Source organism: Carcharhinus amblyrhynchos, chromosome 23 (assembly GCF_965287045.1).
Source record: "Carcharhinus amblyrhynchos chromosome 23, sCarAmb.v2.hapA, whole genome shotgun sequence".
NCBI classification, from domain to species: Eukaryota; Metazoa; Chordata; class Chondrichthyes; order Carcharhiniformes; family Carcharhinidae; genus Carcharhinus; species Carcharhinus amblyrhynchos.
The window spans coordinates 40,884,919-40,901,487 of record NC_137346.1 but is presented as its reverse complement, the minus strand read 5'-3'; the positions used below and the strand labels follow the sequence as shown (position 1 = coordinate 40,901,487).

The 16,569-nt window shown below is 41.8% G+C and overlaps 1 protein-coding gene across 2 annotated transcripts in view; it reads left to right on the top strand.

The window, feature by feature from the left end:
• The window catches only part of ap2b1 (adaptor related protein complex 2 subunit beta 1), a 272,901-nt gene that overhangs the window by 145,672 nt on the left and 110,660 nt on the right, over positions 1–16,569 (top strand). For both annotated transcript variants that reach the window (XM_080210859.1, XM_080210856.1), the window contains one exon: positions 11,429–11,558. In XM_080210859.1, coding sequence (XP_080066985.1) covers positions 11,429–11,558 — 130 coding nt within the window. The remainder of the gene's footprint in view (positions 1–11,428; positions 11,559–16,569) is intronic.

Genomic DNA, 16,569 nt, shown 5'->3' with positions numbered 1-16,569 from the left:
TTTGCACATGCGTGGACTTCTTCCGGTTGCTCCAGTTTTCTCCCACAATCCAAAGATGCATGGATTAGATTGATTGGCCATGCTAAGTTGTCACTTAGCGTCGGGGTTAGCAAGGTAAATAAGAGGGGTTATGGGCATAGGGCCCGGAAGCATTATGATTGGTGCAGACGCAATGGGCCAAATGGCCTCTTTCTGCATTGTAAAGATGAGAAAAGGTCTGCGAAACTTACTGACTTAACAGACTCCTTTTCTCGCCTTATTTAAAAGTACTTTGTGCAATTTCGGAGTGTAAGCAAGGATCACAGCCCATAAGAGGGGCAGGGCCTAAACAAGTCAGCAGTGCAAGGATTCTGAGATTGGGCAACTTTGTTAAAGGGTGCCCAATCTCAAAGCTAAACGAGACCCCCGCCCCCCCAATCCCAGTGAACAAACTTTGGGGACCTCTTCCTGATGGATGTCATGACCCCTCCTGGCAGACAAGGGGAACTCCCCACACACAGAAGAGGAATCCCTCTTCCCCCACCTTCTCCCCATCCCCCACCCCCAAATGGATGAGTGTGACCTCCTTGGAAGTGCTCTCTTGGGACGTGTTGTGATCGGACACTATGGTAGCAAATCCTTTAATATGTTAATATCTTAATGTGCATCTATTGAGACTGGAATTGAACCCGAGTCCCTGGAGCTGTGAGGCAGTGGTGCTAATCACTGTGCCACCATGCCGCCCTAAAACCCCTCGCAGTCCGAAAGACGTGCTGGTTAGATGCATTGGCTGTACTAAATTCTCCCTCAGTGCACCTGAACCGGCGCTGCCGTGTGGCAACTAGGAGATTTTCACAGTAACTTCATTGCGGTGTTAATGTAAGCCTACTTGTGACAATAATACTTAATCTTAAGGGTGACTATCAGCTTGGAAAGGAACTTGCCTTAAGGACAGAAGTAATTATAGTACATGGTTGTTCTCAAACTGGAGAATTGTAGACTGTTAATTCCCAAGAGCGCTAAGACCACTGCTTTTTTCGATACATTTATAAATAATTTGGGTATTGGAATAGAGAGTAAAACTTCAAAATTTGCCAGTGATTCCAAACTTGGAGGTGTGACAAGCAGTTAAGTTGAAGTTAATTGACTGCAACTGGACATAGACTAGCTGAAGGGACAGGCTTGTTTTTAACATTGCTCATGGGATGTGAGCATCATTGACAAGGCCAGCATTTTTTACCCTTTTCTAATTGCCCTTGAGAGAGTGATGGTGAACCATCTACAATTGAGTGTTTTGCTAGGCCATCTCGGAGGGCAATTAAGAGCCAATCACGTTGCTGAGAGTCTGCTAAAGGTAGCAACTTTCCAGTCCAGAAAGACATTAGTGTACCAGGTAGGTTTTGCCACAATTCTGTAGTTTCATGGTGACTATTTTGAGACTAGTTTTTTATTCCAATTACGTAATTGAACCTCAATTTCTCCAGTTGATGTGGTGGAATTGTAACTAGTGTCTTCGGAGCATTAGTCCGTGCCCCTGGATTACTGGTTCAGTAACGTTATCCATGTTATTGCAACCCTACAAGTTCTCGATGTGAATTAGTACTGAGATGTGTGAGGTGTTGCATTTTGACAGGAGGGATAGGGAGCAGCATTATAAACTAAATGACACAGTAATTAAAAAAATGCAGGGACTGGAGGGTCTGGGAGTGCATGTAGATTGATATTCGAGGGTGGCAAGGCATATTGAGAGAGTGATAAGTTAACCGTTTGCCATCCTGCACTTCATAAATAGAGGAATACAAAAGCAGGGAAGTTGTTCTGAACTTCGATGAACACCTGGTTAGGCCATAACTGGGCTGTTACATCTAGTTCTCGTCACTGCACTTTAGGAAGGATATGAAGGTCCTTGAGAGGACATAGGAGATTTACTAACGTGGTTCCAAGAGTGAGGGATTTTACCTAAAAGTTAAGTTGGACTTGTGCTCTTGGTGCAAAGGAGATTGAGAGGAGATTTGACAGTGGGTGGATTATGACAGATTTCAATAAGATAGACAAATAATGACGGTTTCTATTCATTGGTGGTTAGGTACAGAGATGCAGATTTAATTTTTTGGGCAAGTGATGCAGGGTGAATGTGAAGAAGAATTTTTATGCAGTAGATGGTAACGATCTGGAACATCCCGTCCATGAGGGGAGTAGAAGCAGAGACTATCAATGACTTCAAAAGAAGCTGGTGGGGCTCTTGAAGGAAGTAAACTCGCAAGACTATGCAAATAGAATAATGGAATGGGACTGACTGGATTGGTATGCAGAGACCTGGCATAGATTTGATGGGATGAATGTTTGATGTTGGCACCATGGAACATGTTCCATTCTCACTGACACTCATTAAACATTAATTGTTTGAATATGAGTAATTTGTATCCAGTGGAACTCTAGCCAGCAGAGATCAGAGTTCCATGGTTAGAATCTCCCAGATGTTTATGATTTTGGCATTCTTGCTACAATGTGTGTAAGATGTTGAAATGAAAGATTGTTTGTCACCTGTGGTCATCGGTCTTGTAAATGATAGCCATCCTTCACACAGCTAGATTTTTCCCGCCATCCCCTCAGGCCTTGCTGGGTTTGTCTTAGTTTAGTTAAGAATTTTATATGAAACCACTGAATTTTGTGTTAGGTCAAAGATGCCATTCACACACCCTGGAGCTGAAACTGGAATTCAGATGTGCGACTGCCAGGAACAATATTTTTCACTCTATATTAATGTATGTGACAATAAATCAAATCAAATTTTAAGAAAAGACAATATCATGAAGCAAATTTTGTGAACATGTTTGGCATGTAATTTCCCAAGATGCAGTCAAGCATGGAAAGGTGTCTCATGGCATGTGGTAACACACAAATCATCTAATGGCTCAAATCCCTACAGGATATATAATGTATGGAAATTGATTTTCAGGATGCAGAAAAAAAGGTGCAAACTGTAGACAAAATTGCTTTCAGTCAGACAAATTAAGTGGAAATTGTATAGGAATCCTCTGCTTCATCATTTGATTAATGATCTTAATTCAGGTCACCTGGTTTTATAAAAGCAAAATCCTGTGGATGCTGGAAATCTGAAATAAAAACAGAAAATATTGGGTAAAAAGAGCAGGTCGGGCAGCATTTGACGAGAGAGACACAGTAAGAAGTCTCAGAACACCAGGTTAAAGTCCAACAGATTTATTTGGTAGCAAAAGCCACTAGCTTTCGGAGCACTTGCTGCCCCTTCGTCAGGTGGGGGGAGTTCTATTCACAAACAGGACATGTAAATACACAAACCCACTTTACAAAATAATGATCGGAATGCGAGACTTTACAGGTAATCAAGTCTTAAAGGCACAGACAATGTGAGTGGAGAGAGCATACACACAGGTTAAAGAGGTGTGTATTGTCTCCAGACAAGACAGTGAGATTTTGCAAGTCCAGGCAAGTCTTGGCAATTGCCTGGGCTTGCAAAATCTCCCTAACTGTTCTGTCTGGAGACAATACACATCTCTTTAGCCTGTGCTTCACGCTCTCTCCACTCACATTGTCTGTACCTTTAAGACTTGATTACCTGTAAAGTCTCGCATTCCAATCATTATTTTGTAAAGTGAGTTTGCGTCTTTATATACCCAGTTTGGGAATGGAACTCCCATTCACCTGACGAAGGGGCAACAAGCGCTCCAAAAGCTTTGATATCAAATAAACCTGTTGGACTTTAACCTGGTGTTGTGAGACTTCTTACTATGTTTACCCCAATCCAACGCAGGCATCTCCACATCGAGAGAGAGAGAGTGACAGAGTTAAAGTTGTGAAGGGTAATATGGACTCGATGTTAACTCTTTCTCTCGCCATAGGTGCTGCCAGACTTGCTGAGTTTATCCAGCGTTTCTCTCTTTATCTCATCTGCTTTTATATTTGACTTTGATGACTGATGTAGCAATTTTCAATACATGAACGTCAAAGAGAAAAGCAAAACTTTTGCCAGAAAGGCTGTTCAGCTAGCTGACATTTGGCAATGCCTTGTCTCATCCTGTTGTGCCTGATTTTATGCACTCTGAATTTACTGACACTCTAAGGACATTGATTGTCTCATTTCCTTCCTTTTGCAGTGATTCACCTGTGACCACCTCATGTCACAAGCTATTTATAAAGTAAAGTGTTAATTTCATCCCAAGCAAAGAGCTCTTCCCTGTAAACAGTCAGGTTTTAAATTGAAATGACACATACTGCACATTAAGGAGATGTAAAGATTTCGGACATGTAAACTACATAGAACCATAAAACTATAGAACATTACGGCACAGAAACGGGCCTTTTGGCCCTTCTTGGCTGCGCCGAACCATTTTTCTGCATGGTCCTAGTGACCTGCACCTAGACCATATCCTTCCACGCCTCTCTCATTCATGTACCTGTCCAAGTTTTTCTTAAATGTTAAAAGTGAGCCTGCATTCACCACTTCATCTGGCAGCTCATTCCACAGTCCCACCACTCTCTATGTGAAGAAGCCCCCCCTAATATTCCCTTTAAACTTTCCCCCTTCACCCTTAACCCATGCCCTCTAGTTTTTTTCCCTCTAGCTTCAGTGGAAAAAGCCTGCTTGCATTCACTCCGTCTATACATTTTTAAAGACGTTCTAAGAAACTATCTATTTAAGCGTGCAGAGGGTAATAATTAATTATTGGGTATTCATTTGACTTGAATCATGTTATTTCTGTGCAACATCAAAGTTGCTGGGAAAAAGTCCCCCTCCCCCAAGAAATGCTCGAAATACTCAGCAGTTCTGACATTTATGCAGAGAGAGTTAATGTTTCGGGTATCATCAAAGATCACAGACCTCAAATATTGACTCTCTTTTCCTCTCCATAGATTCTGCAGGACTGATTGAGTATTTTCAGCATTTTCTGTTTCTATTTCAGGTTTCCAGCATCTGCAACGTTTTGCTTTTGTATGAGAATTGCCATTTTGTGGACTCCCCCAACTCATAATGAAGTGGTATATTTGATACCCACAGCCAGTCTGCTGGATCCAAATATCCTGCTGGTGCCAGGATTCAGAACTTTAGAGCCCTGCTCTTTTTTCACGGCAATTGTCCAAAATGATTTAACCTCCTCCTGAGTTGAACAGGAAAGATACCACTAAGCCAAAGACTGTCTTATTCTTAATTTGATGCTAACCAAGCACTTGGCAAGAAGACTGATCTTCACTTGAGATTTACAAGAATATCACTCTTCAGTGTGTCAGTACAGACATGTGTCTAAGCCTGTCATTGATGTCAGCTGAACACTTCTAACCATCAGTAGCCTGTCTGAAATGTTTGCTCTTGGCTGCAGTTAAACTCTTAAAACAGCAAAGTCACTTCTGCTATCCATCACAGTCCAATCTGGGTATAATCTGACTCAGGTGCTGTTGGCTGAGAGCTTGATGGAACTAATCTGGTGTCAGTTCAGATTGTTACCACAAGGCAGGTAAAGTTCATTTATTAGTCAGAAGGAGGCTTAGATTAACACTACAATGAAGTTATTGTGAAAATCGCCTAGTTGCCACCCTCCAGCGCCTGTTCGGGTTCACTGAGGGAGAATTTAGCGTGGCCGGTGCACCTAACTAGCATGTCTTTCAGACTGTGGAAGGAAACCAGAGGAAACCCACGCAGACGTGAGGAGAACGTGCAGACCTTGCAAACACAGTGACCCAAACTGGGAATTGAAGCTGGGTCCCTGGCCCTGTGAGGCAGCAGTGCTAGCCACCGTGCCACCCAGTGCAGAACTCCAAGTACTGCACTGGGGCATCAGCCTAGATTATCTGCTCATGTCCCTCGGAGTACATTTCGGGATGACTTATAAATGGGAATGCTGATACTGAGTCAAGGTTGACAAATATTTAGAGTATTTAAGTTCCTTTGCCCCACTTGTTCTCCCCCTACATTTCCAACTTTTGGGAAACATTTCAGTCAGTGTGTGCCTCCAGCCAAACATAGTAAAGGAATAATGTGAGGATTTTGAATTACTTTACACCCATAGAAAGTGCGCTGGTGGCCAGTACACAAATTAACCTCGAGTACCTCATTTTCACTCGTGTAGACCAATTCCTCTTCCCGATTACAGCGAATCTGGAATTTCTGTTTCTGCATCTCCAGTGTATTAGGCCAGTTCTACAACTATTTCTATCCTATTTGAAAGCAGTTAGTTATTCCCAGGAGAAGCCCTCGTATTCTTGATATTTTAATTGAATATTGGCACTGTGAAAATAACTGAACCATGAACAAGAAAAATCAAAACATTATGGTTATCACAACTGAAATTGTGTTTTTGGTGATTGGTTTTACTTCATTAGATTTTGATTTGATTTGATTTATTATTGTCACATTTATTAGTGTACAATGAAAAGTATTGTTTCTTGTACACTATACAGACAAAGCATACCGTTCGTAGAGAAGGAGAGGAGAGAGTGCAGAATGTAGTGTTACAGTCATAGCTAGGGTGTAGACAAAGATCAACTTAGTACAAGGTAAGTCCACTCGAGTCTGACGGCAGCAGAGAAGAAGCTGTTCTTGAGTCAGTTGTACGTGACCTCAGACTTTTGTATTCTATTCAGAGAATTAGGCCTTGAAAAATGGTTAGTTTTGCACCTCTCAAATGTATGATTGCAGGCAGAGCTGTTTTTCCTGAGGGAGAGTATAAATGACAACAGGAGCTATTTTAGTTCCGGTCTTTTAAGTTAGCCAGTACCACAGGAGTTATATCTGACCATAAAAACATTTCTCCTCCAAATTTGCATGTCGATCGTTCCTTATGCAGCAGCGGTAGTAACTTTTCAGTGGCCATTTTTGTTGAATTAATAATTATGACAAATGTGTTACATCTCTAATGTATAACTAGATCAACCTGTTTTACTTTTTGTTAACATGATTCTTTGAATTGAGGTGATTTTTAGCAAAATAAATATGACTGTATAAATATTATCTGAAAGAAGCTTTGAAGCCAGCCTGCTTCAGTAGGTGTTCTTGTTCATGAATCTTCTTGCTGTTGTTTTATTTTATGGAAATTATCGCATAAAGGAGACTGAGTGGAGTAATGGAAAACTGTACCCCTTAATGGTTCAGGATGTTCAGACAATGAATAGCTGAATTCCACGCACCAGGAACATGCCAGTTACAAAAACCTTGCTTGTTCAGAGATAAGATAGCAAATAGCTCTGATGAACCGAGTGTGAGAATTGGAAGAAGAACTATAATTGTTTTTGATGAGCCTAGTTCAGGCATTGATTGGAGAGCTATAAATAGGACTGGTTTAAGGAAAGGCAAAGTTGGTTATTACTAGCCATCATATCAGCCAACTAACTCACCATTGCTCAAAGTCCAGGATTAAACTTGAAGTCCATAGATGTGTGGGTTAGGTGGATTGGCAATGCTAAATTGCCCCTTCGTGACACGGGTACTAGCTCGGATAAATGCATGGGATCGTGGGATAGGAACTGGGTGGTATTGTGGTGAGTGCAGACACGATGGACCGAATGGCCACCTGTAGGATTTTATGAATAATAGCCACCAATTTATATACCAGAGTATACCTATCAAACTAGCTAGCAGAGAGACCATGGCTTGTTACAATCTCAGCTGATACTGTGGTTGGGAGTTCCCCCCCCCCCCCAGTACAGATGGTACAACTCTCATTACAGAGAGGCCTCAGATCCTGCAGAGATGGGCTGAACGCTTTGAAGACATCCTTAACCGACCGTCATCTGTTAACACTGAGGCGATAGGATTCCTCAGTTCAATATCAAGAGCGCCATGGATGACCCACTGGTAGTAGCCGAAGTCATGAAAGCTGTCAACCAGCTATCCAATAGCAAAGCCCTGGGGCAGACACCATACCCACAGAGATCTGCAAAGCTGCTGGTCCTGTACTTATCAAGAAGGTCACCGAGTTGTTCCAGTCCTTTTGGAAGCAAGGATCCATTCCTCAGGAACTTAGATGTTTCCATCGAATATCTCTACAAGAGGAAGGGCAATCAGCAAGCCTGTGACAAACACCGAGGAATCTCACTGCTCCCTATCGCAGGAAAAACCCTCGCAAGAGTCCTGCTAAATCGTCTGGTCACTCATCTGGAGCTGAACCTGCTTCCAGTATCACAGTATGACTTCTGCAAAGGTCAACTATTGACATGACTTTCGCCGTGCACCAACTTGAGAAGTGTCAGGAGCAGAATTGTGAGCTCTAGACAACCTTTGTTGACCTCGTGAAAGCCTTCGACACTGTCAGCCGACAACGCCTGTGGAGGATCATGTCAAAGTTCGGCTGCCCCCCGCACCCCCCCCCCCCCCCCCCCCCCCACCCCAACACACACACACACACACACACACACACACACACACACACACACACACACACACACACACACAGTTCAGCATGATGTTTACTGCCATGCTGAATAATGTCTTCCAGGACAGTGTTGCTGGAATCAGCCTCAAGTACAGAATGGATGGGAAGCTCTCCAAGCTGAGGAGACTTCAAGCTATTACCAAAGTGAAGGAGACTGTTCTGAGAGAGTTCCTCTTTGCCGATGACTGCGCCTGTATACTGGCTCAGAGCCAGAGACGCAAGTCAGTATGGACATATTTTCCACGGCTTGTGACAACTTTGGACTCCCCACCAACATTAAAAAGACTGAAGTTATGCACCAGCCTGCTGCTCATGCACCATACACAGAACCCATTATCTCAAAGGGCAGAAACTACAGGCAGTGGACCAGTTCACTTATCTTAGCAGCACCCTCTCCTGAGCAGTAACTATTGATGCAGAAGTTAACTGCAGATTAGCAAAGGCAAGTTCGGCTTTTGGTAGACTGCACTCCACTATATGGCAACATCGAGGAATCAGCCCAGCAACAAAACTGAAGGTTTACAGCGTCATGGTACTCACTACCCTTCTGTGTGCCTATAAAACTTGGACTGTGTCGCGAAGGCACGCACGACAGCTCAATCATTTCCACATGACTTATCTTCGCAGAATATTACACATTAGATGACAAGTATCAGGCATTGAAGTTCTCTCTAGAGCAAGTCTGTCATCAGTCCACACACTGCTGATGAGAGCACAGACCCGGTGGGCAGGTCATGTCATCCATATGCCGGACGAGTGCATACCCAAGCAGCTCCTTTTTGGGGAACTCTGCTGGAAGATGCTTGCGTGGAGAGCAGAAGAAACGTGACAAAGACACACTCAAGGCCCCCCTGAAATCCCTTGACATAGATACGACCACCTGGGAAACACTGGCACAAAACCTCCCTACCTGGCGCTGCCTCATCTACAAGGGCTGTCAAGCTTATGAGGCAAGGTGCATTGCTGAAGCACAACTTAAGCGTGAGCTGCGCAAGTCCAGAGCCACCAGCATAACAACCATAGTCCTACACAAGTCTGCCCAATATGTGCCAGGACATTCGGTGCCCGAATTGGCCTGATCAGTCATCTTTGGACACATCACATTCATCCTCAAAAGATGTTGAGGTCCTCATCGACGACGACGGACGAACAACAGCTAACTAGGGTAAATGAGTGGGGTTGTGGGATAGGATCTGGGTGGGATTGTGGTTGGTGCAGACTCAATGGATCGAATGGCCATCTGTAGGATTTTATGAATAATAGCCACCAATTTATTTCCCAGAAGATATCTACGAAACTAGCTAGCAGAGAGACCACGGCTTGTTACAATCCCAGCTGATACAACTGGATGGGAAGGTGCCGGAACAGAACCTTGGCTCAATAAACTTTTACTTTATTGTTATTTTGTTAGCAGTGTAGATGAACAGTGTCACAGGATTGCCAGTTAGCCTTTTAAGTGATTATATATTTATTCAATGTGATTTACTATAACACAATATCCTGCGTCCCACTTACATCTTCACAAATGTATACAGATTTTTAAGAATAGCACAAGTTACAAAATATTTCTCATAATGTTCTCGGTAAGCTCACAGTCTGTGAAAACCAATAGGCTAACTGTGGTTAAGCACATCACTCTCTGAAACTAAGTGGCAGATGCCACCCAATGCACCTTCTGTGGATTGCTCATCAATCCCCCAAGTGATTATTACACTGAGCCAACAGAGCTTATTGGATCTTTGAGTACTACAAAAGTGTTTCCAAGCTCCACTCTCAAAGATGCGTCTTTTAAATCTTGTCCAAAACAATGTTTCTTTTTCAGGTGCCTTCACCACAGATCCACTTTTAGAATTTCAATACCTCCTTTCTGTAATTCTCTGCCTTGAACTGCCATTCAAGCTGCCACACAATCTCTCAGGTACCCAGACATTCCAACAGAACACAACTTTTCCACAGGCTGTATCGAGGTATTGCCAAGCTTCGAATTACTTCTGATATCTGACTTCTCAGTAGCCAACTTTGCCAGGTCTGCAAAGTTTAACTGGGAGCTTCTCTCTGCCCCTTTCTTTAACTTAAGTGAACAGCACCTTGTTCAATTTATTTTTGTCCCTTTGACTTCAGACTTCCTGGACTTCTTTTGTCCCTGTTTTCTAGAACTATCTGTTCTTTAGCTTCTGTGAATTATTTTACTGCCCTTATGCTGTTGTCCTGCCTCTCTTCTGTTACTCCAATTGCTTCAGGGTCCGGCTTAAAACTGAAGTCAAAAATTCTTTCTGACTTACAGTGGCCTCTGGTTTCGAAAGAACAGCCTAATCTTTCTTTAACACTTGTTGGCTTTTATGTCATAAACCACTTAATCACAATGCAGGTGCAGTTTGAAATGAAACCATAGCCCACATACGTGCAGGACATTTTGTTTAGTATGAATTTAATTCAAGTTCTCACTCTTACATCGAAACACAATTAACCTCACCTAGTTCTATACATTATTTCTAATCAATTTCTAATCCATCAATACAAATATAGATTACGTAAAGCTACCTCTGTTTCTTGACAGGATCTATGAAGAACACATTCATTGGATGATTTACTGTGAGTCTACCAATCAGGAGCCAGATCGCTGTTGAGACATTTTCACTGCGGACCATTGCATTATAGTGGTAGTACAATAGGATTCAACTTGGCCTAAGTTCCTTTCACTGCCAATATTAGTTGGATAATGGTGTCAAAAGAGACTTGCAGCTATGTAACAGATCTGCTAATCTGTATTTATATATTCAATCAATTGATAGTTTCTGAGCAGACATCCACATGTGCCAACTTGGAAGCAATTTCTAATTCCAGACTAGTGCAGTGGTGAGTATGAATGAATCCTTGATGTAGATCAGGGAGGGCAAATCACTTGGGATGCTTTACTTCTCCCCCAAACAAAATGGCACTAGCTATGGTTTAGGTAGTAGCTATGTTTCAGGGATTAGTGAATGTTTCAAATACACAAAGTAGAAAAATATGCACTTTTCTCATGCACTTGTTTTTCTTTCCAGCTTTGGCGTGATCCCCACAAGTGCACTTCCAATACATACTCCATTAATGCCAAACCAGAGCATTGAGATTTCCTTACCACTGAATACCATTGGCCCGGTGATGAAAATGGAACCGCTGAATAATCTTCAGGTGAGATCCCACATTCCATATTGAAGGTGATTTGAGCAGCAATTTGAATCTCCTCTCTTTGTATCATGATTCAGGAACCACATGAATTAGCTTTTACGCGAAAATCGGAAGGCAAACCCTTGAGCACGTTTCGATGAACAACCGTCCTATTTCAAGTAAATGGTGAACCGCCTTGGGGAATTTCCGTTGTTTGTCCTAAAACTGCTGTCCCCGCTGGGGAGGAATATCCAATATGAGGACCCTGTCAAGGAGTGAGTGTGGAGGAATCAGGGAGATGGGGCGTTTATTGTGTTAAATACCCTGTTGAAAAGGATTTCTGGGTAAATCCATGAGGCAGGCAGAATGATAATGAGTGACTCATGAGCAAGACTACGCTGCTTTCTTCATGTGTGCCAAGCGGGGTCTGAAATACATTTGTCAGTATTTGAAGAGAGTATAGAGAATAGGTACTATCTGAGCATTGAGTTCAGTGGAGGCTGTTCAAAGTTCAGTTTGGATTTCATAAACTAAGGATAAAATGCAAGGTATTTGCCGAATTCAGGATTGCCGAACCCCACTTACTGATTTGTATAAGTTCTTTCCTGATATCATTGAAATTGGCCTTTGAAACTTCTTATTTAGGTTTGGTCCTCTGCATTAAATCCCAAACCGTGAAATGGCCAGTGAAAGTCGATTTACTAGCTTTCCACTTCCCATTGAATCTCATTCTTTAACCCCCTTGGTGTCCTTGACAAATGTGAATACATTACTTTCCTGAATACAGTTGTGATGCTGTGTTCGCTTTCACTTGCTTTGTCTTGCTAGGCAACAAGCACGAAAAGGGAACACACTGAATACAGCTCTGCTTACATCTTCAACTTGGTGAACTGTGAATGAAAGCCCAGAGCGCTGTCAAACAGCACGTCAGTCCAGGGTTGCATGGTTTAACACAAACTGCACAAACCCTTTGAACCTCTCTGGGACTTGTCTTTAAAAAAAAACCCAGACACAAGTCAGTACGTTTTTTTTTAAAAAGGAACCTGAAAGGGGAAAGGGGCCCTGTTTAAAAAAAGCTAAAGAATTTCTGCTTTGGTCCATTCTCCAGAATAAACCTGCAGTATTTAAATTATACCAACAATATTTTATTTTGTTTTGTCACTTTTATGATGCCAAAAATTAATCCTCAGCATTCAATCTAGAAATCAAGCAAATTGGTGTGACTGTACATTAAACAGACTTGTAAATGCAACTCCTGGTGCATCATATGTTTGCTGCAATCTCAGATGGTTAATATTAGCACTGTTGAAGGAGCAAGTGTTTTCTTTTCACCAGAAAGCAATTTGTTATTTTCTAAATTTGTCATTCGTATACGTGACAGGAAGGTCTGCATTCTTAATAATGTATAAATGTGCATATATGCCAGTTTATGTTGCAGGAGCTCTTCTTGCTGCTTTGAGGTACTCTTGAGACCAACTGTACCATTACAGCGGGGTTTTCGTTGTAATAAAATTATATAGTACATAAATAATCATTCAGTTCATCTGTCCAAAAACCAATATTTACAGCAGCTAGCCTGAATTTACAATTATTTGATAGTTGCAGATGCCATTCGGATGCTGAAACAATGATGATCCACACCTCAGAGCAGCAGCAATTTTGCCCCTATTCACTTGGATTTAAAGGTCATGCTGTATTAATAAGTAGCGAGGATATTGAAATGCCTAATGATTGGCACCCAGCTGGCAATGAGCAGCCGCTAATATACATTGATGTCAAAAAATAATCCAAGTGTGAATATTTTTGTGATTAGCACTTTAATACAGTAGCAAACTGTAGGGATTATATAATGAAATAAATTATCACAGTGTTGTCCCATCCAAGTCAAAGCAAATATATTTCTATTCATTAAATGGCTTGCAAGGGATAAAATGTTCAATATTGTTGTACCTGTTAATTCTCAGATACTTTTGACCAGTTTACTTAAAGTTTTACACCGGTGCCCTTATTTGCAAGATGGAGAAAGAACAAGCACAAGTAAAGGTTCAATAAGTTTATTAATAATGCTATTAATTCTTAAATTACCCACATAAAACAAAAGAATACCCCAGGTTCAAGTATACTAGCTGCAAAGATGGTTTAGTTAAACCGCAGGCTTGATTCTCTGAGTCCCTCTGCTCCGTTGTCATGAAGGTGAATCTTGATGACAGCTTCATCCTTCCTTCTTTCTCTGGTCAGTCTTCCAGATGGTCAAGGTTGCCTCCCTCGTCGAGTCTTCACTGCTGGTGTGTCTGAAATGAGTCCCTTTGTCCCTCTGCCTGCTTGCCTTTCCAGAAACTTCTCTGGCTTTCAGCCAGTGAGGTCCCAGGAGGGGGTTCCATTACCCAGTGGGTTTCTTGATGTCTGCTTGACAGGACACCAGGGTCTGCCCCAGGTGTCCATCTCCGTGCTGTTGCTTATATGTAACCTGTTATCAGATAAGGTAACTGCAGGAACTCTCAGCGACAGAAAGTTTGGCTTGACCTGGGCTTCTAACAATAGGCCGGTGCATCTCAATGGGGCACAATGATCTCCTGCGAAGTATCAGTAGAGTGCAATCTCCTTTGATGGGTGATTGATGGGTCAGGCCCAGACAGGTTTATGTACTTGTACAATTGGCCTACCCGAGATTTGACTGTGTTGATTTTAATATGCCCGTTTCTTTAATTTAGGATATCCAATTTAATGAGCCGTAAAACTAGGCCCTGATTAAATTACCACAATATGCTTAATCGTTTATAATATTTTTGCACCCATTTATTGGAAGGTCAGCTTTTTATTTTAAACGTCAGCCTTGCTCCTCACCACTAAACCTATCCAGCAAGTGCGCATACTTTAAGTTAACTGCTCTTAAACCAGGGCAGTGTTAGAGATCCACAATTGTTGTTGGACAAGAAGAGAAAGGGAGACAAGCCAGAGTTCCCAAATCTAGTTGTTATGCAATGTAAATTATGCAAGCCCAGTGAGGAACAGAGGTCTGCCAAATAGCCTGATGAAGCTCACTGTCTGGGCTCCGTTATGCACAACAGACTCTCAGGCTTGCTACTTAGATGGATGTTGGCGATGCCCCCAAGGAATTCTATCCCAACAGTGTTGGTCACCATAAGGCAGAAGAATCTGTCTTGAAACTAGGAATAGGTTGAGAATCCAGAATTCAAACTGAATCCAAATGGAGGAGAAAAATGGTGCAATATCTGACCCTAGATGTCAGTAGCATGCCATGCAAAAATGAGAGATGGGGGTATCTAGTGCAGAACATCGGTACGGCCCAAACTATGTCATTACTGTGTCATACGGTGAAGTGATGGTCTAGTAGTATTATCACTGGACTATTAATTCAGAAACTCAGTTAAAGTTCTGGGAACCCAGGTTCGAATCCCACCATGGCAGGTGGTGGAATTTGAATTCAATTTTTTAAAAATCTGGAATTAAGAATCTACTGATAACCATGAAATTATTGTTGAAATTCGGAAAGACCCATCTGGTTCACTAACGTCCTTAAGGGAAGGAAATCTGCTGTCCATACCTGGTCTGGCCGAGATGTGATTCCAGAACCACAGCTGTGTGGCTGACTCTCCAAGGGCAACTCGGGAAGGGCAATAAATGCTGGTCAGCCAGTAACACCCATGTCCTACAAATGAATAGAAAAAAATTACAAATGTGGTTCTCTTGCTATTTTATACTTTGGGCAACCCGGGAGAAAAGAACTTTGTATTTGTGTTTGCATTAAGTACTTTTCGTGGGTCGGGAACTGGCCAAACTGAAGCAGGCAATTTACAGAAATAAGTATTAATTCTTTGTTCCAAAAATGATTCTTTCCAGTCTGACCTTAACAGAATTTGATTCCACAAACCTGGGTCCTAAAGATGGATATTCTGGCTCAGTGCTCTGAGAATATGTCCTATTCGTTTTAGTGGGATAAAATTTTTGGTGGAGCACCTTTAGGTTCCTTTGTTGAAAAATTGTGCACTTCATGAGTACACCAAGTATGTAATAATGTATTGCTTACACAGTACTGACATTCATCAGTTATGCAATAACACCCAATGAAAATGCAATAATATTTTGTGAATCTATTATAATTAAGGAGAATATAATTGTGGTGGGAATGTAGACTTGATACTCCAAGTATTTGTTTGAATTTATTGAGCTGTGTTTGTTGACTGGGACTGAGATATGTTTTGAACCCTTGCATGTCAACAAATCTGCTGAATTTAGTTGTACAATGTCAAGGAATTTACTCCTGGATAAAGAGAGTTTTCTTCAAAGATTCCTAATGGTTTCAATGGGTACTTTAGCAGGTTATCAGAAAAGGTCAGACTTCTTGCTGTTACGAAAGTTGAATAATAAATCCAACAGGTGCTTTCCTGAATGATCTTCCAGTACCACAGTCAGTGACTTGGAGAGGAAACCCACATGATATGTGAAAGTGCTGTTCTGTTGAAATGTTATATTGGCAAAACGTATGTTAGACTTGCCATTTGTGAGAATGATAACTAATATAAGTGCTAACTTCAGCTTCTGCTGAGTAAGTTACAGAGGATTGTACAGAATGTTTGGAACAGAAATGAGCCATTTGGCTCACTGGTCCCAAGTCTGTTTTTATGTTTGATTCAATTTATTATTGTCACTTGTATTAACATACAGTGAAAAGTATTGTTTCTTGTGCGCTTATACAGACAAAGCATACTATTCATAGAGAAGGAAATGAGAAAGTGCAGAATGTAGTGTTACAAAGCTAGAGAAAGATCAACTTAACGTGAGGTATGTCCATTCAAAAGTCTGATGGCAGCAGGGAAGAAGCTGTCCATGAGTCGGTTGGTACGTGACCTCAGACTTTTGTACTTTTTCCCGACAGAAGAAGGTGGAAGAGAGAATGTTTGGCGTGCGTGGGGTATTAATTACGCTGGCTGCTTTGCAGAGACGGCAGGAAGTGTAGACAGAGTCAATGGCTGGGAGGCTGATTGCATGATGGATTGGGCTACATTCACGACCT